Below are 26,438 nucleotides of genomic sequence, written 5' to 3'. Positions count from 1 at the left end.
TAATTTCTGAAGGAATTCCTGTAGTATTTTCTGGAGGAATTTATCTTAGAGTATATTTTAAAGCAATTGCTGGAGGAATCCGTGGATGAATTCCTTGAGGAATGACTGATGGAATTTCGGGAAGAATTTCAGGGGGTATCCCTGTGAAGAATCCCTGTGAGTATTTGCTGGAGGAATTTCTGGAATATATCCTGGAGGAATTCCTTGAGGAATGACTGATGTAACCGCTGGAAGAGATTCTGGAGAACACCGTGGATGAATCCTTTTTTGAATTCCTAGATGAATTAGTAGTTTCCTGGAGCAAATGTTGGAGGAATTTCTGGAGAAATTACTCATGAAAATTTATCGGATAAATTCCCTGGAGGAATTCGTGGAGTAACCCCTGGAAGAATTTCTGGAGGACACCGAGGAATCCCTTTTTGAATTCCTAGATGAATAAGCAGTTATTCCTGGAGCAAGTCCTGGAAGAATTTCTGGAGAAATTACCCGGTGAAATTTATCGGAGAAATTCCCTGGAGGAATTCCTGGAGTAATCCTTGGAAGAATTTCTGAAGGAAACTCTGAAAGCATCCCTGGAGGAATTTCTGGAAGAAAACCTTGAAGAATTCCTGAAGAAATACCTGGATTAGTTATTGACGAAAATCCTGGATGAATTCCTGAAGGAGCTCTGGAGGAATTCGTAAAGCAATCCCTGGGGATATTCCTGAAGGAATCCCTGAAAGAATCCCTGGAGGAATCCCTGGGAGAATTTCTAGAGGAATCTCTGGAGGAGTTTTTGGGAAAATTCTTGGAGGAATCCCTGGAAAGCTTCCTGGAGGAATCTCAGGAAAAGAGGAACTCTTGGAAAAATTACCTGGATGAACTCCTTGAGAAATCCTTGGAAGATTCCAGAGGAATCTTCGGGGAACTTCCGGAGGAATTCCCGCGGAACTCCCGAAGGAATTCCAGAGGAATTCCTGCTTTTTCGAAAGGTTCTTGAAGTAATTCCTGCAACACTCTTGGAGGAATCCCAGCATAGCTCCTGAAGAATTTTCCGAGAAACTGCCGTTAAACTCGTGAAAGATTTCACGCGGGAAGCTCGGGAGGCATTTCTTAGAAACTCGTAGAGGTATTCTCGGAGAACATCACGATTCTGAGGGTCTCCTGGAGGAATTTCCGAAGAACGCCTGGAAGAATTCTTGGGAAATTTCCGACGCTTCAAATGAGATACAACAAAAATAATCGCGAAAGAATTACATTTATAAAGTAAAGAGATACAAGAGCTTGTAGAGCTTAAAGGTCTTTATTCCAGAACAGTTTGGATGACCTAGATCACCAAGTAATGTTGCTTGGTTATCAGAAAGTGTAGAATTAGTAAAAATCAGAATACACAGAAATGAAAATAAAATAAAAAACAAATAGTTATCAGAATTGCACTCTGAGGCTGCAGAATTAGCGCAGGTTCCGCGAGCATTCGTTACAATAAAATATCCTGAGATTTACAGATATTACGACCCATACTTCAAAATATATGGGGTCAATTTGTATGCCAGTGGACATCCAAATAGCAACAAATAGAGATACTCGTAATATTATGAGGTGCAACAGACACAATCGTGAAAGAATTATGCCGATAGAGTGAAGAGAAACAAGAGTAGAGCCTGTAGACCTTGAAGGTCCCAATTCCAGAATATTTTGGAAGGCTCGGGATATCCCTTGAATGTACCAAAAGCATTATACCTAGTTGTACACTGATGCTCCATCAGCAGTATAGACTACATTCCACGATTTTTTTTTACAATAAAGCATGATACAGTATGTAGATATTGTACTTCAAACTTCGAAGGGTATTGGAGGCCATTTGTATTACACGGAATGTCCAACCACCACAATATCGAGTTGCTCGTACCATTGCGATGTCTAATGGACATCAACGAGACTAAATTTCTTGAACAGGATGAACACAAATGATGGTAGATGTTGTAGATCTTTAGAAAATGAGTTCCAGGGTAGTTTGGATTATCTAGAACAAACAATTCATTTACATGAATTTTCTAGGGGTGCTTTGAGGCTTTCTGAGTACCGTAGACTATGTCCTGTGATCATTCATCGTTAATATTATGTGGTTTGGATTGTTGGGTTTGTGACACAAACTTCGGAATGTTTTGGAGGCCTTAGAATAGATCTGGGATCGAAACTTACTATTGATGATTAGCAAAACGATGAAATATGAGCAAAAACATGTAGAATTTATAAAAAATACAAAAAAAGCCACGTATTTTCGGCTACCAGCAAAAGGGGGAGGGCGCAAAGGGGAAGGTACCATGTATTTCTTCGCACAACTATTCCCCTTGACTATAAAATAGAATCCAGGGTAAAATGTTTTGGAACAAACAAGATATTGCATTTTTACCAAAAGAAGATCGTTCCGTAATACGGTTAAAAGGTGCTCCATTGACGAGCTGAAGAACTGTGCAGCGGGTATTCCAGAAGGTGGAAGCGCAGAAGATCAATGAAGCCATCAAGTACGCCTTCATCGCCATCGGCTACAGAAATTTGGGGGAGCTACTTACTCGGAGTAAACAGTGCATCACAAATGATACCTGGAGGAAGATAGAGGAGCGAAGGAACGCCAAAGCCGTGATAGAGCGAGCGAAAACACGAGGAGCCAAAACCGTAGCCCGTCCGCGCTATTCGATGCTCGAGAGAGAACTCAAACGCTCATGTAGACGGGACAAGAAAGCGTGGGCGGTGTCCTTAGCCGATGAAGACGAGAAAGTATCAAATACTAGCTCAAGTGCGATGTCTCTCGCCGCCTTTGTAGGACTAAGATGAATACTAACTACGATGTCCAGCCCATGAAAGCCGCGTCTGAACAGCTATTGACCGACTCGGCTTACGAACTGAAACGCTGCTTCGAGCACTTTGGAAACCTTTATGAAGTGTCGGTCACGCCAAGGCTTCGACGCATTACCCGTGTCAACACCGAAGGTCCATCATTGCAGGAGATAGAGACAGCCATCCGTAGCATGAAATCGAACAGAGCCCTGAGGGTCGATCGCATATCAGCTGGATGCAAGGCGTCTTAGTAAAGGTACACAAAAAGGGTGATCTGACTGTATGCGATAATTGGCGGGACATCATGTTACTGTGTATCGTTCTCAAAGCTCTCTGCAAAGTGATTAATATCCAGATATAGGAAAAAATTGACGCAACTTTCAAACGGCAGCTTACAGGATTCCGTGACGGACGATCTTGTGTGGACCATATTGTCACGCTCCGTATCATCCTGGAGCAAATCAATGAATTCCAAGAGTCTCTCTACCTGGTGTTCATTGATTAGGAAAAAGCTTTCGACCGTCTCAATCACGAAAACATGTGGGAAGCCCTCAGGCGCAAGGGTGTCCCTGAAAAAATCATCGGCCTCATTGAAGCACAGTACAGGGCATTTTCGTGCAGAGTACTGCACAACGGTGTCCGAGCCCATCCGGGTCGTTACTGGAGTGAGGCAAGGATGTACCTATCAGGGCGCAAAATTTTCGAGCAGACGAGCTGAAGTTCACCGTGCGGCAATTTTCATTCACTCGCCTGCATATTCATATTCAGCTGCTCGATGTCGATACTCGTTTGTCAACTAAAAGAAAGTCAATGAATATTTGTAAACATCTTACAAAATGTTAAATTGATGATAAAATATTAACGTTTCGATTACATTCAACGGTGCTTTACACAGATCTTTTCCCATTTGATTGTTGTGGAGTGTTTTTGGAAAAAATCGTAGCCATAAACGTAGGTAATTATGAAGATGTTTCTCGATCGGTTACATATTCAATGACTACGAATTGACTGACTGTGTGAAAAGGGAGAGCGTAAATGAATTTGTTTGTTTTGAATATTCAGTTCAGAATCATTCAAATTCGTGCTGTTTTCAGTCAATGATTATGAACATTTTGCACCCTGGTACCTATACTATCACCGCTACTGTTCCTCATCGTAATCGACGAGATCCTGGTAGGTGCGATTGATCGTGAACCAAACCAGCCCATTACAACGGAGCACCTTATTTTCGCACTGGCTGATGACGTTGCTCTCATAGCTCATCGGCGCTCTGATATGCAGAGTAAACTCGATGATCTAGCCGATCGCTCCTCGGCGACAGGTCTTACCATCAATGTCAACAAGACCAAATCGTTGGATGTATACACGGTCAACCTTTCCAGCTTGAGTAGAGAATGTTAGATTGGAACTCTGCAGGATATCGTAGCAAAGGCAGGCCCAGAGGCTCATGGCGGTGCAGCCTCTACAAAGAAATTAAGGAAGTTGACAGAAATGTGACCTGGCTAGGCCACATCTCAAGGCGATGGCGGGCAATCGCCCAGGATGAAGATCTTACAATTCGATCCTCTGCACCTCCATGGGTGCTCAGGACTATATCCACGGTAGAAATGCAATCCTTATTCCTGTTTGTGCAATTTCGTCTGCTATGGTAGTAACTGCGGATTGTACGACGTGTAGAAACATTTAAATTTGAATAGGTTTATTACTTTATCGCTGTAGATAACTTATTATTTTAGCCAATTGCTGCTTCTTTTCAATGCATGGAAACATTCTTCCCAAATATTTCGAATCGACATGACTCACTCACTCACTAACAAGCTGCACTTCTCCGCCCGGGAAAGGTCGGTTCCATAGGTTACACACGCAACGCAACTGCTACCTATCACACACCGCCCAAACTGGAAGACGACTGATGACTATCTAAAGTCTAAACGCGCGCAACAGCTGATTGCGAGGGCAAAGAAGGTCTACCACCTACTGAACCATCACCACACACCTCTGTATTTCTACTAATACGCGGTCTCGGTGGTAGGTTATACGACCTGATGGTTTGTTATGTTTTTTAATGCCTTTTCGCGTTCCGTCTGGTGGCTTCGGTTCATAAGTCACGAGTGGTCTTCTCCCACTGCATTGCCGCGCTCTGCGCGCCCTACCCGAGCAGAAGAAAATATATGTAGAATAGCAAACTTAGGTATGAAAAAAACCAATATCTACAACCTGAATAAGGCTTTAAGAAGACCTGCATAAGAGGTTAAATACTTAATATCATAACTGATATGTTTCCTTTGAATACGTGAAGTATGACATCAGGTATTGCAATACCTCCTAGATAATAATCGGTGATTTTTCTATACAAATAGTGATTTTTCTATAATTCCACTACCCTTTTTCGCATGCCAGTCCCATGTTATTTTTCAAAGTGCCTACCGTTTCTAACTCTAAATATTTTCGATAGTCTGTAATCAAATAATGCATACCTTTCTTATGGTATACATGTAAGGTTGTGAAATGACACTGGAAAAATATCAAATTTATTAAAATTAGTTCCATGAGTGATAACAATATGAATCACATAAGAAATAACATGGGACTGCTATGCGAAGAGCGGCTCAGATATGTTTTGTCAGTAGTTCAATACCTACATAATACCAAAATAAGTAGGTCGACTCCATTTGGGAAATTTGTCCCATTACGGGCCTTGATATCTGACTTTGGTATGCTGCAGTTATGTGTCAGTTATTTTATTCGTTCCTACTCGGGTAGTGAAGCTTGTTATTGTGAGGTGGTGGTGGTTCGGCTCAAGCAGCAACGCGTGCATCGTTCACGGTGGCGCTCTTGGCACACTAGCTGATAAAGCGTGTTAATGACACAGAAAGCATTTAGATAAAAGCTGATATATTTATGCGCTGGATTTGCTGATGATGTGGCTTATATCGCTTCGGTCGGCCAGTTGGTCGAAGCTAGACAGTGCTATTAGATCGGAAATAGGGTGAAACCTAAACGAACATTTAAGTCATTCATTACGACATTTCTGGTACCGCTAGTCAGAGTAAAATTTGGGACAACCTTAAAAATGATGTTTCATTTAAAAAAAACTAATCGATTGATTTGAGTTTTTGAATAGAGTAAAATACTGTACATGCCTAACTCTATACAAAAATTCAAATCAATCCGTTTGAAATTGACTTAGTTATAGCGGCAAGTGCCCAAAATAGCTACACCTGTCCAAATGGTACCAGACCCTAGTCCCTATTGATTATCGAAAGTGCGTTTATGTCGTTGGTACAGACTTTCTGGTGTCAGAAAATCAGCTTTTAACAACTTTCTACTCTTTACTATTACTTTAGAGCTTTTAGTAGAACTTGTTACTTCAGACTCTAGTTTAATTTAAAAATACTTCACTAATACTTCACTTTTGCAAAAGAAAATAAAAAATGAATAACTCTTTTAAAGAAAAACTAGAAAGGACGAGCAAATTCCTTTTAATTCTACTACTGTGCTTATCTTCGGACAGATAGGCCTATTTCGTCTGTGACTTACAGACTTCTTCAGTGTCAAGTGCTCGACTGTCGAGCACTTGACACTGAAGAAGTCTGTAAGTCACAGACGAAATAGGCCTATCTGTCCGAAGATAAGCACAGTAGTATAATTAAAAGGAATTTGCTCGTCCTTTCTAGTTTTTCTTTAAAAGAGTTATTCATTTTTTATTTTCTTTTGCAAAAGTGAAGTATTAGTGAAGTATTTTTAAATTAAACTAGAGTCTGAAGAAAAAACTTTCTACTGCAAGGCCATCCATACGACATGTGGACATATAGGAGGGGGAAGGGGGTTCAAGAAAAGTCCTACGAAAAGAGGGTAAGAACTAGGATCATGATGCTGAAAAATCCCCTCGATTATCTCCTCCAACATATCTGGAGGAGACTGCTCTGTGAGCCATTACACCTCTTGTCTTGACCATCACGATCTTAGGCATCCTCTCCCCCATTGGTACTCTGCCAGAGACTCTCAAAGCAGGCCTGCTTACTCTTATCTCAGTCTCTGCGCGACTTTGGCAGCTACGAACGCCATTTCGCTTCTCGTCTGTTCGTGCTCGCTGCATCCGTCGCCTAGCCCGTAGATAGGCGCGGCGCAGATCCGCAATCGCTTGATTACATCCCACCAGAAAGCCGATGGTCTCCCATATCTAGGGTGGGACTTGCCTAGGCATGGTCTCATCACACGCATGCGACATCACCGCTTAAATCAAGTAAGTAGGTTTCGCTCACGATGGAGCGCCCTCCTAAATAACCCTTCGTCGAAATATGTTCCACCTGCGAGGGCTTGGACTTGGCCTAGCCGGCCTCTTCCTCTACCCACTGTCTGCTGTTGTTGTAGTCGACACTGTAGCGAACCGCCAGGTGATCGCTGTGAGTGTAGCTATCGTTTACTCTCCAGTTCAAACTACTTTTTAGGCCAGGACTACAAAAAGTAACGTCAATAAGCGACTCTACACCGTTCCGACTAAAGGTACTCTTGGTTTCAATATTAGACAGGTCGACATGTAGCATGGCCAGTGTTTCAAGTAGACACCAACTCCTGGACGGGGTACTCGTCGTCCACTCCCCACTCCACGTCCCCCACTCAGAAACCGCCTGATAAAGCAGTTGTTGAGCTGTGTCACAGTGGTTCAGGTTCGGCTGCGTTACCTGTACTGTGATTTGTTCACTGCGGCTTTCTTGAAGGCCGGGCACCTTGGACCATCCGTTGGATGGCTGTTGTTCACGGTTTTCCCGGTAAAAATCAGACAAATGGGTATACTCGTGCAGCCTTGTGCCTTATGGCCTTCGGCGCCGCATCTCCTACACAGTTTGCTCCTGTCAGGGTCTTTGCAGTCCCATGACTTGTGTCCTGCTCCCAGACACCTGAAACAAATCTCCGGTGGCTCGTGTAACGTCAGATGACATACGCACCAGCCTACCTTAATCCTCCCTACTTTAACGGACTTTTTTACGTCCGCCACAGGTAGCTGAACCAAAGCTACCTGTGTCCCAGCCGCATGGTTGTAGTAGTCACCTGCACCTCGCACTGCTGCCGCAGTGCCGTGACGATCTCTTTCGCTTCGGTGATCTCGTCTAAGTTTTTCACTTTCAGAGTCTCCTCCGCTGTAAGAGCTTTTAAATACTTCCACCTCTTCGCCAAGGATCTCTTCCGCCATACTTTTGTAGGCGGCGCCCTTGCGCTCCTTGTTGCGGTTGAGGATCATTTTTCCCGTACGAGTACGTCTAATACTCGCACGGGTGAAATGATCCTCAACCTCAAGCGCGACGGCTCCCAGATCCACGAGCTTGGCGTCGCTTCGCATCGCCTTCAAGACGTCCGAGACGGATTTCGCGCCAACTCGAACAAATGTTGGCAGCACCCTCTCAGATTACAACGAAACTTTCTTGGTGTGTAGACCTTGCCCAGATAAGCCACTTTGCATACTCATTTTTCTATTTTTTTTCTCGACTGACTTTTGAAAAGGGCTAAACTTTTTTTATGGATTTTTTAAAAATGTTTTTAATCAAAAAATGACTACTCCTACAAAAAAGTGTTGTATGGGTGATTATCACAAAATAAGTCAAATTTTAAGAAAAAAATACTGAAAAAAATCCAAAATGAGCCCTACACTGAAAAAAATCATTTCTAAAAATTCAAAGTTGATTTAAAAAAAAAACACCATTTTTTATTTTGATGAAATTTTGTCTCAAGACAGGTAATTATGTTCCCTACCAACCGTCCATACATCACAAGATAGGCACTTTTAAGGAAAACAAGTTTTTCTAACAAAAACTTTTTCTTGTTCGAATGATTTTTTTTTTCAGTTTATTTTGTTATCAACAATAAAACCAGTGAAGGCCATAACAATCCCAGAATCCAATGAAACTCAATTTTCTAGGAGATTTTGTGTTATTTATTCAATCATTTGGAAGGGTTTTCCTATACATAAAAAACTTCAAAATATTACAAATGTATTTTCTTAGGAAATGTAATGTTTGATCGCAATATGTATTGAAGTGCACTTTTAAATATACAATTATTTATAATTATGAATTTTTCAAATATATATATATGTGTCTTAGAGCCAATTTCAAACATGTTCTTTTCAATTTTTTCCGATCATACTAAATATTTTTGGTTCATCTTCTGAATTAGAATACCTGTTTGCCTTTACTTTGTCGCCAGGAATAGGCAAAAAACTATGGAATTTCTGAGTGCCTGGTATTGTTTTGGCGTTATTATATATTTCTTCGAGATCTTCTGACATTTTAATGTACTGTTCAGTGGATACGTAACAGAAATTTAATTTAGTTATATTTTTATCTGTCTGTACAACTGCCCAGTTATATAACTCTCGTGGAGTTGTTATGGTATTTCCATAATCTCGAGCAAGACTTGCTCTCTTTGCCATTCGCTTGAGAGTGCCACCAATAGCATCACATGGACCTTTACCGTGGGACGTTGCAAAAAAATGCCATTCTGCTCTTAATGCATGCTTTGACTGGAATCTACATAGACTAGCAAAGTTCTTCTTATTTTTGTATTGTGATGCTGCCCCATCAGACATAAAATAAATTTTAGAAAAGTTCGTTAATTGTTTCATAAAATCTATCATTTTTGAGATGAACAACTGGACCGCAACTGTATCGTGAGCCATTACTTCCGATATGATAATGAAGCTAACATTTACAAGTTTATTATCTTTCATATAGTAAATTTCAAATGGGTGTATTGTTGCTTGCGAGTTGTTCCAATGATATCCTTGAGCAGCGTTTTGAATTATGAATGAATAGTTTTCAGAGAAATCACAAATCGCAAGAATTTCATCATCCTTTAATGTATCTTTTTTATTTCTGAGAAAAGATGATTGTTGTTTATGAATAAAGTCGTGTGTTATAAGTTTGTCAATTTTATCAACAAGATACGGAACAAATTCATCAACAGGTTTAATAATCGTTTCTAAATTACAGCGATCAGTATTCAACCACTGCTGAAATATAATCTCTTCTTTGTCATTTGATTCTAATATCAATGTAAGTTCCTCTTCAATGTGTTCATTACAAGCACACTTTTCACAAGCACGGAAAAAGCAATTATCTGTTCTGGTGGAAATATCGCAAAGCATTTTTTGTATTATTGCATCTTGTGACACAATTCTTATACTGTTGAACATTAAATTTACATTTTCATGAATAGTACATATGCATACATTATGTATACCAGTAGAATCAAGTAAAATACAATGCTTTGGTCGCAACTGTGTAAATACTGTGAAACCAATATTCACAGTTTTGTACATATCTACAAAAATCATATAAGCCTCTTTGAGCGACATCATCAAAAGTCGTTTTTGAACTTGTTGTTTTTTTCCATTTCGAACCTCAGAAACAAAATCATTTGTTCCTGGCATTGGCCTGCTGATATCATTATCATCAAAAAATTCTCTTACTATTTGTTTTGTATCGTCATCAATACCATGCCCCCTTCTTTTTTCGGTGGTACAAAGAATACCCTGTTCATAAACAAGATCCTTCACCTGCCACGCCATATACATTGGTACGTTAAACTCTCTTGTGATTTTATTTACCGACCAAGACTTAGGAAGTACAGATAGTATTTTAATCTGTTCGCTTCTGTCAGTTGTAGGGTGATAGAACTTATCCTTTAACTGCATAATTATTTCGTCATACGCCTTCACTTTGCCAACATCCGTTGAATCTATTCCGAAGATATTTTTTCGAACTGCTTTCGTAATCTGCAATGATTTGTTTATGCGATATTCCATACTTCTCATGTTTCTAGATGAGATTGGCGATAAACTCAATGTTTCAGCAATGGTATTAAACTTCTCAATATTATGGGGACCCTGTAGTTGATCTGTTGACGGAATTGACTCCAATGATGGAATAGATGGTACCATATCTGTAAGATAAAAGTTAAGGTTAACAATATAATAATGAATGCAGTGGAAAGTTAATGATAGTTATTTATGCAACGAGTTGCAAAAATGATTTTTTTTCGCACAAGTAGTACATTTATCCAACGAGGCTTGCCGGGTTGGATAAATACGAAGAATACTGAATAATGTAGTTTTGCAACGAGCTGCAAAATGAGTTATATAAAAGAAGCTAACACGTTGAAGGCTTACTTACCCAGCTCATGTTCGATTTGTTGACCACTCGTTGACGGTTCTGGTTCTGGAACATCATGATGTTGCTACCCACTAAATGATGGTTGCATAGTTTCGTCGTTTCCATCCGATCGGCGTTTTTTCGTATTCGGGCTTCTGTTGTGACTTATCAATCCACGACATGACTCACAAATACTCATCGATTCGTCGATTTCATGTGTATATCCCATGGAATGAATTTTATCTATCAATCTTAATGACATGCCCCGTAGATTATGACGGTTGCACTTTGGATTGTTTATTTTTGCACTGCACTTGAATTTGTTGAATTTTGATTTATACGATTGATCCATTACTTTTCAGAACTGCCTTTAATAACCAAAGAGAAGTAACACGTTGAATGATACCGATTAATTTTCTTGTTTTGTTCATATTTGCTTTAGGTACAACTCTTGATTTGTTTTTTTTTTCGATTAGGTAGTTCGAATCTAATAAATAGCCTTACCTAATATTAGGTAAGAACATGGGGTAGAAACGTTTGGGTAGAAATTACAGCAGCACGTATGAAATGCGTGTTCTAATTGTATATTGTTTCGTACTTCTAGAGTGCTGCTGCGTGAATATGGGTGCATTTCATTGCATTTTGAGATTACTAGATAACCTTCACTGGTTTAGTTTGTTTTTAAAAAAAGACACTGAAAAAATAATAATTTGGACATGAAAAAGTTTTTGTTAGAAAAACTTTTTTTTCCTTAAAAGTGCCTATCTTGTGATGTATGGACGGTTGGTAGGGAACATAATTACCTGTCTTGAGACAAAATTTCATCAAAATCAAAAATGGTGTTTTTTTTTAAATCAACTTTGAATTTTTAGAAATGATTTTTTTCAGTGTAGGGCTCATTTTGGATTTTTTTCAGTATTTTTTTCTTAAAATTTGACTTATTTTGTGATAATCACCCATACAACACTTTTTTGTAGGAGTAGTCATTTTTTGATTAAAAACATTTTTAAAAAATCCATAAAAAAAAGTTTAGCCCTTTTCAAAAGTCAGTCCAGATAAATTTTGAAGAAACTAAGTATGCAAAGTGGCTTATCTAGTCTTGGTGTACATACCCAGAAAGTTTCATTGTAATCTGAGAGGGTGCTGCCAACTCCGAATACGATTTGGGGCGAAATTCGTCCCGAGTAGGGGAACCAACGTATTTTGGACACAGCAACGACCCAATATTTTTTTTGACATTTACGGCAAAAACAGATGGAAGTGTCCAAAATACATTGGCGTAACGCTGTGTCCAAAATACGTTGATTCCCCTATTTTGACTGTTCGGTCTTGATGACGAACGCTTCGCCGTTCTTACGCTTGGCACCTCCTGCGGTTTCTGCTTTTCAGGTCCACCCTTCTCGTTTTTCCGAACACCTGGCTGAAATCCGACTTACCGACCGACCTTTGGGGTTAACAGCCGCCTAGCCTTGTGGGTTCCGCCAGGCAGAGATGGAAACACTCTCATCGTGAATCAACTCGCGAGTGTAAAAGCAACAAACGGTTTACTCACGGTGCCGAGAGTAAGCCGTGTGTGAGTTTATTCGCACCCGCTTGCTTCACGAGTGTTGCGACGGAGTCTCATGTATTTGGGTGAATCTGGCAACTGTCCTATCCAATAGGAATTAATTGAATTGAATGTACATATTAGAATTGTAAGGAGATTTAGTATTAAGTTGAGCGTTGAGTCGAAGAGTTCGTTAGAGATTAAGAAACTATCATGTAAGTAATTTTAAGTTAAAAACAGTGTAAAATACTAAAAATGAATTCTATTCAATATAGCATTGAAGCTGCCGTGAAAACGCTGCTTTCAGTATGTGTTTCGTTAATCCGAAAGAAACTCGCGCCAACAAACTTCAATGATGATATCTCATCATCACAAAGAGGTCGGTATGTCTACCCGACTGGACACCATCAAAAAGCAACTCGAAGAGTTGGAAGAACGAAAGGCGCTTTGGCGAAAACAGTGCCAGGATGAAGAAAGACGCATGGCACTGGAATTCGAGCGCGAGCTTGCGGAGATGGATGAAAAGTTCTCCAAAGCGATGGAGAAAATTGAATTGGAGTACACGGTGAAAAAAGAGGCACTAATGTGCAAATATAGTGGGAAAGGTGTCCGAGAACAATCGACAACAGTAAGGTCCGATTCGTGCAACGACAAAACCCAATTACAGTTTGCCTGTTCCAATCCAATCAAAACGACATCCCAACCACATTTCGTTGCTCCGCGAACGCAACAAACCAAACCGCTTTCAGTCGGCTGCGATGACAACAAAGGCATCCCGCACACGCTCCCATTCGTATCGACGGCGACGACGACGAACCGTTCTAACAAGAATCAAACAGCACACAGTGTGCGCCTATCTACTGATGCAACAGAGATAGAAGCGAAACAATCGACGGTGAATATGATCCAATCGGAAAGTGCAGTAAAGAAAGCCCCCGTCGTCGTCAGTGTTGGTCGCAACGCTGTTTCTAGATGTGTTGTTTTCGACCCCGGCGGGCTGCTTTTCACATTACAGTGCACAGTGGCACAGAAAGGTGTTATTGAGGACATTTAATTCCAACAATTAAAATGTAAACAGATTCTAAAAGTGATTAGATAGTTAGTTACCAGTTGTCACGGGGGGGAGAATGTTGCGACGGAGTCTCATGTATTTGGGTGAATCTGGCAACTGTCCTATCCAATAGGAATTAATTGAATTGAATGTACATATTAGAATTGTAAGGAGATTTAGTATTAAGTTGAGCGTTGAGTCGAAGAGTTCGTTAGAGATTAAGAAACTACCATGTAAGTAATTTTAAGTTAAAAACAGTGTAAAATACTAACAATGAATTCTATTCAATATAGCATTGAAGCTGCCGTGAAAACGCTGCTGTCAGTATGTGTTTCGTTAATCCGAAAGAAACTCGCGCCAACAACGAGTATGAAGCAAAACAAAAACAAAAATACTCATGAATTTTTATTCGCGAAGAACAAATGGAGATGCGGGAATTGCATTTTAGTGCGATTTTAATAGCAAAACAAGTAATTATCCATCAGGTAGTAGTGTTTTGTGCTTTATAGTTCCTGAAAAGTTAATCTGTCGGTCGTGTAAATTCGTTTTTTCACAAAATTGAAAAATGTTCAGAGCTGCTTCGCGAATCAATCACGAGTGCGACCAGCTTCGTTAGCTCGCGAGTGAAGGAAGTGCGAATATATTCTGGCTTCTGTTGTTCACGAGTAGGATAGCTTTGCGTTTGTGTCTACTCAGCTGCATTCCTCACTGTTTTCCATCACTGCCGCCAGGTAGCTCCTCACCTGACGGCTACCTTACACGCTTCTGCGATTGCTTGTCATAAGCGATCGCATCCGTCATACTTTTAGGGTTACCCGCGAATGCGTCTGGGTAGACTTCTCAAGAAACATTTATAGTCAAATAGACTAGAAGAGGTTCCTGGAAGCATTATAAAACAGACAAGAGGTATTACCAAAACAAAAGGTATTAAGTTTTATGACGGTTCTAAAAACCTCTACAAGACTAATTGGTTATTAAAATATTACTTGGGTTTGGACCGTTTCCTTTACGAGTCTTGCCGCTGAAGTAGTTTTGTCTTGCTTGGCTGCCGTCATTGACTTTCGAAGTCTCAGCAGGGCCTGCTTGACGTCTTTGCTTATGTTGGACTTTGAAGACACAAAGTCAATGATGGAGTCACGCTGCTACTCAGCCCCCTCCATCGCTGAGAGCCAATCTTTTTTTAGTTGATGGCCCTCAACACCGTCTCCGATCTTGTCAAAGGAGACCTCGCTAACCCACTCCTTGCGAAGGGGTTAACTTCTCCACTACCGCTACTTCAGCTTTTATAATTTTTTTGATTATTGTTATTGCTCATTAAATCCCACGAGTTCTACGGAAAAGCAGGTCTACCATGCATTAACGTGGTAAGGGATTAATTAATGTTGGGGGGGTGTGGTGCCAAGGTACCCTACAGAAACAATTAACGAACGGCATATTTTTCACTCCATCGAGCATTCAATCCTCGGCACGGGTCGCTTGACACCTATCTTAACACCGGAACAGGGCATTCGTAGTGCTATTATATGCCGGCAACTATTCAATAACCTGCGCTGCCGTGGCTCTTCTGTGATATGTGTGCTTCTTTGGTATCTCGGTCTTGAGCGCGACTTTGGCAGCCGCAATCGCCACGCTTCGTTTACCGCGTTCCTCAACAGTACGTGCTCGCAGCAGACGTCGCCTAGCCTGTAGACAGGTGCGACGCAGGTTCGCAATAGCTTGAGTCCACCAGTACGCCGGCAGTTTTCCGTTCCTAGGGTTTATTTTCATAGGCATGGTGGTGACATTGTATGTACGCGAGAGCGCCAGTATTGACTGGTCAACGCTTAGAGTGAGGAAGTCTCGCTTACGGCGAAGCGACTCCCTAAACACTTCATTGCTGAGGTATGATGTCTTCCACCTACGAAGGCTTGGCTTGGGCCTAACCGCCCCTTCCAATACCCGCTGTCTGCTGTTCATATAGTCGATACTGTAGTGTCAAACCGCCCTACAGTTCGAACTACTTGTTAGGTCAGGACTACAAAATGTAACGTCGATAACGGACTCCGCTTTATTTTGGTTAAAGGCACTTATCGGATCGACATTGAACGAGGCCAGTGCCTCTAGCAGGATCTGACCTCGTAATCGTGGCTTCCCCATTCTACGGCGCAGGCATTAAAGTTACCCGCTTTTACCACTTTCCTTCGCCCTGTCAACAATTCAGCATCTGCATGAACTTCTTTACCGACCCCCGAGAAGGTACATAACAGGTACAGAAGAAGATTCCCGATGACGCCGGCGACCACGATGCTCCCATTTCGCTGTGACACCAACTTCTGGACTGGTTATTTACCCGCCATCCATATTGGCGCCATTTTGGATTCATCCGTAACCCAAACAGTATTTCTGCAGTGTGGATCCGCTAACATCCGTTGTCCAGGGATGGCAAAAATACTTTTTCCTCATATCCGTTCATCGATACTGGCAGTAAAATAAAAACAAAACAACGGCAGCACCAATACCATCAGATGCCGCGCCGACGGCAGTCAAGCAGACGCTTGATGGTTTTCGCTTCCCCACGAAAATATTAATGAGCAGTCATGCTGAGGCGGGTGATTGCGAAAAATGTCAAATATTTTCAACTGCTAATAACTCACGTGTTTTAATAAATAATTTAAATCGATTTGCACAAATAGCTAGAGCACACTCCTAGCTTTGTGATGCATGTAAAGAAGTTTGTCTAGAAGCGGTTTGAAACGCAGAAAAATGCGAAAACGGGAGAGACAGAAATTTGTGTCGTCGTTGTGCTCGAGTACTGGCGCTCTCGCGCTTGGAAACCGTTTCGAGGAAGAAGGCTGCAGGAAAAAAAATGTTATGACATTTATTTTTCGAACAGTTTGAGTTTGGCTGGGCCTATGATGTTCGTGTGGAAAAATGTCAAATGTACAGCCGGTAACCGTTTTTTCCAGTACATTTCTCATCCCTGCCGTTGTCATTTCACTAACATTGAGCCATCTCTTAGGTGTATGTGTTCTATTTGGTTCAGAAGAACTAAATTTGCTGTGAATAGGCAACAGTCTCGACACTAAAAATAACATGCTTTCACTGTTGTTCGTGAGCGTTGGAATCAATTTGGCTTTCTACTTCACAGAATCGTTACTTGTTCTGTGGCCGACCTACCTCCACTTTCGCTTTCGAATTTCTGTCGTTATCGGTTTTTGATGACATCGACAATGGAGCTCCACGTTGGAGATCCAATTGTGCGACCACCATGCAGGAATTATATACCGCAGGCATCTATTGATGAAGACCTGCAGCCGTTGAGTGTTCTCCACTGATACACACCAGGTTTCACTGGCGTATTGCAGCACAGATTTCACGTTCGAGTTAAAAATTCGGATTTCGGTGCGTCGACTAATCTGGAAGCTGTCAACATTCTCCACTGATTGCCCAGCTACCGTAAAGCTGGAAGGGTTGACCGTGTTTACATCCAACGATTTGGTCTTGTTGACGTTGATGGTAAGACCTGTCGCTGAGGAGCGATTGGCAAGATCATCGAGCTTGCTCTGCATATCAGAGCGGCGTTGAGCTAGAAGAGCAACGTCATCAGCCAGTTCGAATTTCGGAGTCATTCAGGTGCTCCATGGTAATGGGCTGCCACAGCAACTCACGAATTGGTTCACGGTCAATCACACCTACCAGGATCTCGTCGATTACGATGAGGAACAGTAGCGGTGATAGTACACATCCTTGCCTCACTCCAGCAACGACCTGGATGGGTTCGGACAAGACACCGTTGTGCAGTACTCTGCACGAAAATGCCCTGTACTGTGCTTCAGTGAGCCCGATGATTTTCTCAGGGAGACCCTTGCGCCTGAGGGCTTCCCACATGTTTCTGTGATTGAGACGGTCCAAACCTTTTTCCAGTCGGCGTGTGTTGCACCGGCGCCCGATTTTCTCCTCCTGTCGATGAATTCTAGCAATACGCAGTCGGATCTCGCCGATTAGGAGATGATGGCCAGACGCAATGTCGGTGCTACGTTTGCTCCGCACATCAAGAAGGCTCCGTCTCCATTTCCGGCTGATGCAGATGTGGTCGATTTGATTTTACGTGACGCCATCATAGGAAACCCATGTCATTTTGTGCACTGGTCGATGAGGAAAGAGCGATCCCCCAATCATCATGTCATTGTTGCCATAAAACTCTGCAAACAGCTTTCCGAGACCATGGCGTCCCATGACGTGCTCATAGACCGAGTTGTCGGAACCAACCTTCGCGTTGAAGTCGCCCATGAGGATCTTGATATCACCTTTCGGAATCCACGACAGCATTCAGTTGACTGTAGGAGTTCTCTTTGTCTTGTAATTCGACAGCATCGGTTTGCGCGTAACATTGAATCATGGTAAGATTTCGACCTTACCTTACCGATCAGGCTAAGGCCGGGGTGGGCTCTGCTGTACATAGTAATCGTCTCCATTCCACTCCATGGCTGTTTGTCTCCAGTTCCGCACTCTGCGTAGGGTCCGCAGATCGTCCTCCACTTGGTCGACCCACCTAGCTAGCTGCGCTCCACGTCTTCTCTCCCACGGATGACTCTCGAGAACCATTTTAGTCGGGTTGCTATCCGACATCCTGATGACGTGACCCGCCCACCGTAGCCTCCCGATTTTCGCGGTATGGACGATGGTTGGTTCTCTCAGCAGCTGATGCAGCTCGTGGTTCATTCGCCTTCTCCAAGTCCCGTCTTCCATCTGCACTCCGCCGTAGATGGTACGCAACACCTTCCGTTCGAAAACTCCAAGGGCGCGTTGGTCCTCTGCACGTAGGGTTCATGTTTCGTGCCCATAGAGGACGACCGGTCTAATCAGCGTTTTGTAGATGGTTAATTTCGTGTTACGGCGAACTTTATTCGATCGTAGAGTTTTGCGGAGTCCAAAGTAAGCACGATTTCCTGCCACAATGCGCTTCTGAATATCTCTGCTGGTGTCGTTGTCGGCGGTCACCAGTGAGCCCAAGTACACGAATTCTTCAACCGCCTCGATTTCATCACCGTCGATATAAATTCGGGGTGGCGGGCGCGCTGATTCCTCCCTGGAGCCCTTTGCCATCATGTACTTTGTCTTCGACATATTAATGACTAATCAGATTCGCCTGGCTTCACTCTTTAGTCGGATGTACGTTTCCGCCATCGTCTCAAATTTACGAGCAGTCAATATCATCAGCGAAACCAAGCAGCTGAACGGACTTCGTGAAAATCGTCCCACTCGTGTTGATCCCCGCTCTCCTTATTACACCCTCTAAAGCAATGTTGAACAGCAAGCACGAAAGACCATCACCTTGCCGTAACCCTCTGCGAGATTCGAAGGGACTCGAGAGTGTCCCTGATACTCGAACTACGCACATCACTCGATCCATCGTCGCCTTGATCAACTGTGTCAGTTTATCCGGGAATCCGTATTCGTGCATAATCTGCCATAGCTGTTCTCGATCGATAGTATCATATGCCGATTTGAAATCGATGAACAAGTGATGTGTGGGCACGTTGTATTCGCGGCATTTCTGCAACACCTGGTCCGTTGTAGCGCGTTCACTCATAAATCCAGCCTTATATTGCCCCACGAACTCTCTTGCAATCAGTGATAGACGGCGGCATAAAAATTTGAGAGAGTATCTTGCAGGCAGCGCTCAGTAGTGTGATCGCGCGGTAGTTCCCGCAATCCAACTTGTCGCCCTTTTTGAAGATGGGACACACGATACCTTCCATCCACTCCTCCGGTAATACTTCCTCCTCCCAAAACTTTGTAATGACCCAGTGTAGTGCTCTCACCAGTGCTTCTCCACCGTATTTTAGAAGCTTGCTTGGTAGTTGATCTGCTCCAGCGGCTTTGTGGTTGTTTCTACCGGCCAACCTCCTCCACAATCTCTTGAAGGTCAGGGGCCGGAAGTCTTTCGTCCTGTGCACATACTCCTAGATTTGTTACCACGCCACCTTTGGTTCTTGCAACGTCGCCATTGAGGTGCTCATCGTAATGCTGCCGCCACCTCTCGACCACCTCACGCTCGCTCATGAGAATATTCCCGTGATTATCTCGGCACGTGTCGGCTTGTGGCACAAAGCCTCTGCGCGAGCGGTTCAGCTTCTCGTAGAACTTTCGTGTGTCCTTAGCGCGGTACAGTTCTTCCATCGCTTTGCGATCTCGTTCTTCCTGCTGGCGCTTCTTCATCCGGAAGACTGAGTTCTGCCTGTTCTGCGCCTGTCTGTACGGTGTTGCATCATTCTCGCTCATGCTGCATTCTTCTCGTTTTTCAACTGTTCGCATTCGCCGTCGTACCAGTCGTTTCTGTGATTCGGAGTCGCGAAGTCTAGTGCTGTAGCCGAGGTAGTACCTATGGCGGATCGGATGTCCCTCCAGCCATCTTCAAGGGTAGCTGCGCCAAGCTGCTCTTCCGTTGGTAGGGCCACTGCTAACTGCTGCGCGTAGTCTTGAGCCACTTCTACGTTACGCAGCTGCTCGATGTTGAGCCGCGGCGTTCGACTTCGACGCGTGGTAAGGTTTCGAACCCGTGTTGTGGCAACAATAATTATTATCCTCTCATTAACCCTCGAGCAGTCGCGTCTTTGACTACCTGCAGCGACGCCGCGCTCGCGCTGTGTACCACATGCGTGCATTTTTCATGGTGCGTGTACTCTGTACACGACGCGACCGCTCCCGGGATAATAGGTTCCCACATCATGGGCGCAGCGTGAGCGTGAGCGCTGAGCAGGAAACCAACTCCACGGTAGCGAGGAGCGTGTTCACCTCGTAGGCCAGAGTATAGCAGAATTTGACCCGACGTCAATCTGTGTTCTCCAAAGTTCGGCCAACGGACTTCGCTCAGTCCTATAGGATCTCAAGCTTCATACGGCATGCCTCATTGGCTAGTTGTGTCAGTTTACGCTGCTGGGCTAGGGTTAATACATTCCAAGTTCCAATTCTTGTCCGTTGTTTCGCGCTAAAAGTCGTTGCCGTTGAACCAGTTCGTAATCTTTCCTTTTCGGTTTCAGTAACGGTTTTTTGGGTTTCGAAAACAGTAGGTTGTTGGCCTAAGGTCTCCTATCCACCGTGGTGGGGCTGCCACCTTAGGTAAAGCTTCCGGTGGAGGAGCATTTCATACTCAGCCGCTGGATGCCAGAACAAACGCCGTTTGAGCCGCACCTCCTTGGTGAACAGACGCTCGGGTCGTACCTCCTCAATCTAGCTGAAGTCAGAAGGACAACAGTGCCCAGGCTGCACTACCAGCTAAGCACACAACTCTTACCTGGCGGTCTTTGTCATCGTTTGACCCGTGGAAGCATGAGGTAGGAACTTGTGAGGACCAGAGCTATGTTGGACGCTCTCCTTATCGACTCACCGTTTTGCAGCCCACTGTACGTTGCACGGCATATTTTGGTTGCAAACTAGAAATGTCCCCGACGACACCCCCGTGGAACCTGAAACAGATGTTCCGGGATGGCCATATTTTGATACAGACTTCAGCCTATCGTTTATGACTCAGTCATTCGAAATCATGACGATTGATATGTCACACGGCATGTTTAGGTTAAAAACCAGAAGTGTCCCCAATGAAGCCCCGCGAACCTGTCACGGGGATCCGGATAGGTCAACTTATAGCAATTGTGTTTCTCCGTTAGCAACAAAAATTTCGCTGAAAATCGATGATTCAAACACAATAACACACGAAATAACACTAGTTTACAAAATAAAACGAAAGTCGTGAACTTCGGTCAACGACCAAAATTTTTGAAGCACAATTTAGCGCTGATTTCGAAACCGTGCTTCAAAAATTTTTAAGTAGAACAGTTTTTGAGTTTTAGTTCAATATTGAGCTTTAGAAATTTTTAAAATATGGAATTAATCAAAATTCAAATATCTTGCGTTTTGTTCAACCATAAATTAAGAGCTCAATATAATACCATTCGGTCATCTGAATGCAGGTTTTGTGTCAGATTGATTAAATTCAAGATATTGGCGAGTTTTATCGACGATCTCCTTAAATTTTAGCTAAATTTCCAAAAATATATGAAGAAATGTATTTTTTAATAACAAAAAAACTGTGCGCTTTAGGTTTATTGCGAGCAAGCGGGAGCTGTGGGAATGCACTACTGATTTGCACTTTGACATTGCTGCACGAGGAACGACGACACGGGTGACTATGATTCGTGACGCCTACTATGATTGATTGATAGGCTATGCGTCGTTGTCCACTGTTCAATATGACAACATAAATCTACTGTCACACATCCACCCTCCTCTCAGGAATTGAAAGTTTTTTTTTTAAAGAAAATATTGCTTCTTTTTTCTAGAAACTGGCCATTTTTCATGACCAATAATGGAATTCCATTATTCTTTCAATGCCATTTTGAAGAATGATTATGCACGAATGAAGAGGTGTGAACTATTTGAAGTGGCTTACTGAGTGACAAGATCGGAAATTCAATCATTTAATAATCACCTGCTGAATATTGTTTTCGCTTTTCTGTCTTCCGATATTTGCACTACATATCCACCTCACTGAAATCAGCCGTTTTTTTTATGTTTCATAATATACGCTTCTTTGTACCCTTGGTACATCTGGTGATTCTTGCGTCTGCGCCACACAACATTTTTTCGTTTCCCACCGAGAATTGGCGTAGTACTTTGTACTCAGCGAATATCGTTTGGGTTTGCAAATTAAGGGACGTATGATGGTTACGAAATCCACAAAAGGCCCTATTCGCAACTGTAATACGCCTTTTAACTTCACGGAATGACATTCTCACGTGTCACAAGTGTTCCAAGATAAACAAATTCTTCAACAACTTCAAACACTCCCATCAATCACTACTTCAGTACTAGTAGTGTTAGGCTTATCGCTACCCGAAATCATATATTTCGACTTGGTAGAATTGGTCGTCAAGCCTACCCTTACTGTCTTCCTCTTCAGAAGAGCGTTAGCTTCCCCACTGCCCTACGATTGATACCGATGAGATCGCTGTGGTCTAATTTATTTTATTGTCGTTAAGAAACAATTGCAAAGGGTGCGGTCATCCGGACGCGTTTTGAACCTTTTTTTTTTTGGTCGCCAAGAGACAATGTCAAGGGTGCGGTCATCCGGATGCGCTGTGTACTTTTTTTTTTATTGTCGCCAAGAGACAACTACAAGGGTGCGGTCATCCGGATGCGCTTTGGACTATTTTTTTTTTGTCGCCAAGACACAATTACAAGGGTGCGGTCATCCGGACGCGCTGTGGACTATTTTTTTTTGTCGCCATGAGAAAATTACAAGGGTGCGGTCATCCGGACGCGCGGTGGACTGTTTTTATTTGTCGCCATGAGACAATTATAAGGGTGCGGTCATCCGGACGCGCTGTGGACTTTTCTTTATTGTCGCCAAGAGACAATTATAAGGGTGCGGTCATCCGGACGCGCTGTGGACTATTTTTTTTGTCGCCAAGAGACAATTACAACGGTGCGGTCATCCGGACGCGCTGTGGACTGTTTTTTTTTTAATTGTCGCCAAGAGACAATTACAAGGGTGCGGTCATCCGGACGCGCTGTGGACTATTTTTTTTAATTGTCGCCAAGAGACAATTACAAGGGTGCGGTCATCCGGACGCGCTGTTGACTATTTTTTTCTATTGTCGCCAAGAGACAATTTCAAGGGTGCGGTCATCCGGCCGCACTGTGGACTATTTTTTTTGTCGCCAAGAGACAATTACAAGGGTGCGGTCATCCGGACGCGCTGTGGACTGTTTTTTTTTAATTGTCGCCAAGAGACAATTACAAGGGTGCGGTCATCCGGACGCGCTGTGGACTATTTTTTTTAATTGTCGCCAAGAGACAATTACAAGGGTGCGGTCATCCGGACGCGCTGTGGACTATTTTTTTAATTGTCGCCAAGAGACAATTACAAGGGTGCGGTCATCCGGACGTGCTGTGGACTATTTTTTTTAATTGTCGCCAAGAGACAATTACAAGGGTGCGGTCATCCGGACGCGCTGTTGACTATTTTTTTCTATTGTCGCCAAGAGACAATTTCAAGGGTGCGGTCATCCGGACGCGCTGTGGACTATTTTTTTTGTCGCCAAGAGACAATTACAAGGGTGCGGTCATCCGGACGCGCTGTGGACTGTTTTTTTTTAATTGTCGCCAAGAGACAATTACAAGGGTGCGGTCATCCGGACGCGCTGTGGACTATTTTTTTTAATTGTCGCCAAGAGACAATTACAAGGGTGCGGTCATCCGGACGCGCTGTTGACTATTTTTTTCTATTGTCGCCAAGAGACAATTTCAAGGGTGCGGTCATCCGGACGCGCTGTGGACTATTTTTTTTATTGTCGCCAAGAGACAATTTCAAGGGTGCGGTCATCCGGACGCGCTGTGGACTGTTTTTTTTTGTCGCCATGAGACAAATACAAGGGTGCGGTCATCCGGACGCGCTGTGGACTATTTTTTTAATTGTCGCCAAGAGACAATTACAAGGGTGCGGTCATCCGGACGCGCTGTGGACTATTTTTTTTTATTGTCGCCAAGAGACAATTACAATGGTGCGGTCATCCGGACGCGCTGTTGACTTTTTTTTTTTTAATTGTCGCCAAGAGACAATTACAAGGGTGCGGTCATCCGGACGCGCTGTGGACTATTTTTTTTATTGTCGCCAAGAGACAATTTCAAGGGTGCGGTCATCCGGACGCGCTGTGGGCTATTTTTTTTTGTCGCCAAGAGACAATTACAAGACATTCAAATATTAATCTTTTATCAAATGGAGTAAGCAAGTTTGCGAGATTTTATAGAGATTTAACCCTTGAGTAGTCGCGTCTTTGACTAGCTGTAGCGACGCCGCGCTCACGCTGTGTACCACATGCGTGCATATTTCATGGTGCGTGTACTCGGTACACGACGCGACCGCTCCCGGGTTGATCAACTTACAAAAATTTATGTTTTCTGTCCTGAGCTCAGTCTTGTAATCCTTCGACACTTTTCACTACCTTCGTGTTGTTGCCGCGGTCAACTGTCAGCCGGCTTTGGTACACTCGTGTACGACAGTTACCTCTTACACACGAAACGAGCGGAAGAACGAAGATCAATAAACATAAAAAACGAATCAAATCAATGTCGTCTGACATGATAACATTTGCCTAATTGTAGCTTTCCGCTTAGATTTTGTTGAACATCAATATTAATTTATACTTGCTTGTTAAATCGAATACGATACACACATATTGCTAAAAAATACCAAACACTTTAATTCTATATCATTTAAAATTTTAGATGACTACCCTAACTAACATTTTCAGCACTTTAAGCTGCAGTCATTTGCTTTCTGCTGTATAGCAGGCGAATTGAATCAGTGAACGCTGAAGAAAAAGGAAGCTAGTCAAAAATAAGCCGTAAGCTAATATTTACAAAGCTGCAAAGCAAGCACCATACAACTACCCGGCTCGGTTTTCTGAAACCAATCACTTGTTGCCAAAGCTGCCTTTACTGCAATCTATTCCAACTCCGGGAAATTTTTTTTATTATTCGAATGGGAGTAATGCTGACAAATGTACAAACCAGCAGCGCTTCGCTACTCGTTATGCGATATTATTACACCTAGAAGCTGTTATAAAGAAACAGTTGGTATAGCAACACGGCTTGTCGGATGGAAACAGTATTGTCAAGACCAACTTTAAGCGGGATATATAGCCACTACACAAATACTTTGTAGCTGTCTATATCAATGTTGTGAACTCATTTTGGTTGCTTTTACATATAGCACTCTAATCCAACTCTGGAAAAGTCGCCGGAAGATGTGCAACTCGAATAAGAGTCCCAATTAATAAATCAGCTGCTTTTATACAGTAGTGTTGTAAAGTTGCTAAATACACAAAGCAGCAGCACTTCGTAGCTTTTTTAGGAACGTGCTTTCAGCTAGAAGCTGTGACAAAGAACCTGTTGGCACAACCATACAGTTTGCACAATGTAAACATTTTTGTGTTTGACGTTTCACAAGCTTTTTCAGCAAGATGAAGTTGGGTAACGTATCATGTGGCACAATGATAAAGCGTTGTTTGGAGTAAAACAAAGCAACCTGATGATATTTAAACGATTAATTTGAAGATGCCGTATAACTATCGTTTAACAACTGTGAAAAGGCTGAAAAAGCCCCTTTTTCACGATGTTATTCAGTTAGTGATTACATGGGAGCCGACAAAAGAGCTATGACTTGGTGATACAGAAGCTGATCGCACAGTACATACATGAGGATTATGTTTGCCAGATTCATTGGTATAGGACTTGCATAGAAAGTTCCGTCCATATGTACAACACAGTAACTCAGTATCAAGCCGTTTTGAGGACGCTTTGGTGACGTTTACATTCACAATAAAGTTTAGTTGAGACATTTGTTCAAGACTTCCCTTTTTTATTACGGTTACAGTAGCGCTTATAATCTTCATTTGAAATCAAATTAATGAAGGGGAAATTGGCTGCGCCACGCGTTCAGTAAATCCTCTTACATGTAATCGCTAAAAAAAAAAATCTTTAAAGCTTTTAATTTTGTCTTGCACCGGAAAACCCATTTGTTTGGAATTAATAGCTGGTTGATGTTCATAACCGTGCGAGGTAGGCCAAAAGTAGAATCCGCCAATTCATCTTGATCATCATTATGTTCTGTTTTTTTTTTAGTTGACTGAATGACTTTGGACAAAAAATCATTGAATAATCGAGTTACTACACCGTATTGGAAATCAACATCTAGTGTGCCACGTCTTTGCGGCGTAGCGGATTTGAATATTGGTAGTTGTTGATGAACTCAAAACAACTGCCGCAATGCCATAGAGCTTGCTGACGTTTATTCACCTCTCTCTTTCAGGCATGCTGGCGGGATAGGATT

General features: G+C 42.7%; 2 protein-coding genes across 6 annotated transcripts in view; both read right to left on the bottom strand.

Annotated features, from left to right (window-relative positions):
- LOC109415725 (transport and Golgi organization protein 2) overlaps positions 1 to 26,438 on the bottom strand; it is a 118,810-nt gene that overhangs the window by 29,303 nt on the left and 63,069 nt on the right. Inside the window, exon 1 of one of the 5 annotated variants that reach the window (XM_062859149.1) lies at positions 4,792 to 4,947. The exons of 1 other annotated variant lie outside the window; for it this stretch is intronic. The gene's annotated coding sequence lies outside the window, so the exon portion shown is untranslated. 3 more of the 5 variants (XM_029868609.2, XM_029868603.2, XM_029868616.2) reach the window with 3 other exon arrangements.
- LOC134290080 (uncharacterized) lies at positions 8,164 to 12,146 on the bottom strand. Its single transcript, XM_062857078.1, has 2 exons — positions 10,989 to 12,146; positions 8,164 to 10,758 (listed from the first exon to the last, which is right to left on the bottom strand). The coding sequence occupies exon 2, from the start codon at positions 10,754 to 10,756 to the stop codon at positions 8,942 to 8,944; it is 1,815 nt and encodes a 604-aa protein (XP_062713062.1). The 5' UTR covers positions 10,757 to 10,758; positions 10,989 to 12,146; the 3' UTR covers positions 8,164 to 8,941.

Source organism: Aedes albopictus, chromosome 3 (genome assembly GCF_035046485.1).
Source record: "Aedes albopictus strain Foshan chromosome 3, AalbF5, whole genome shotgun sequence".
NCBI classification, from domain to species: domain Eukaryota; kingdom Metazoa; phylum Arthropoda; class Insecta; order Diptera; family Culicidae; genus Aedes; species Aedes albopictus.
Note: the sequence above shows the minus strand (reverse complement) of the source record. Positions and strands in the feature narration are given on the sequence as shown.

Coding starts and splice junctions, on each gene's coding strand:
- LOC134290080 (XM_062857078.1), bottom strand. CDS start 10,756: ATGGTACCATCTATTCCATCATTGGAGTCAATTCCGTCAACAGATCAA.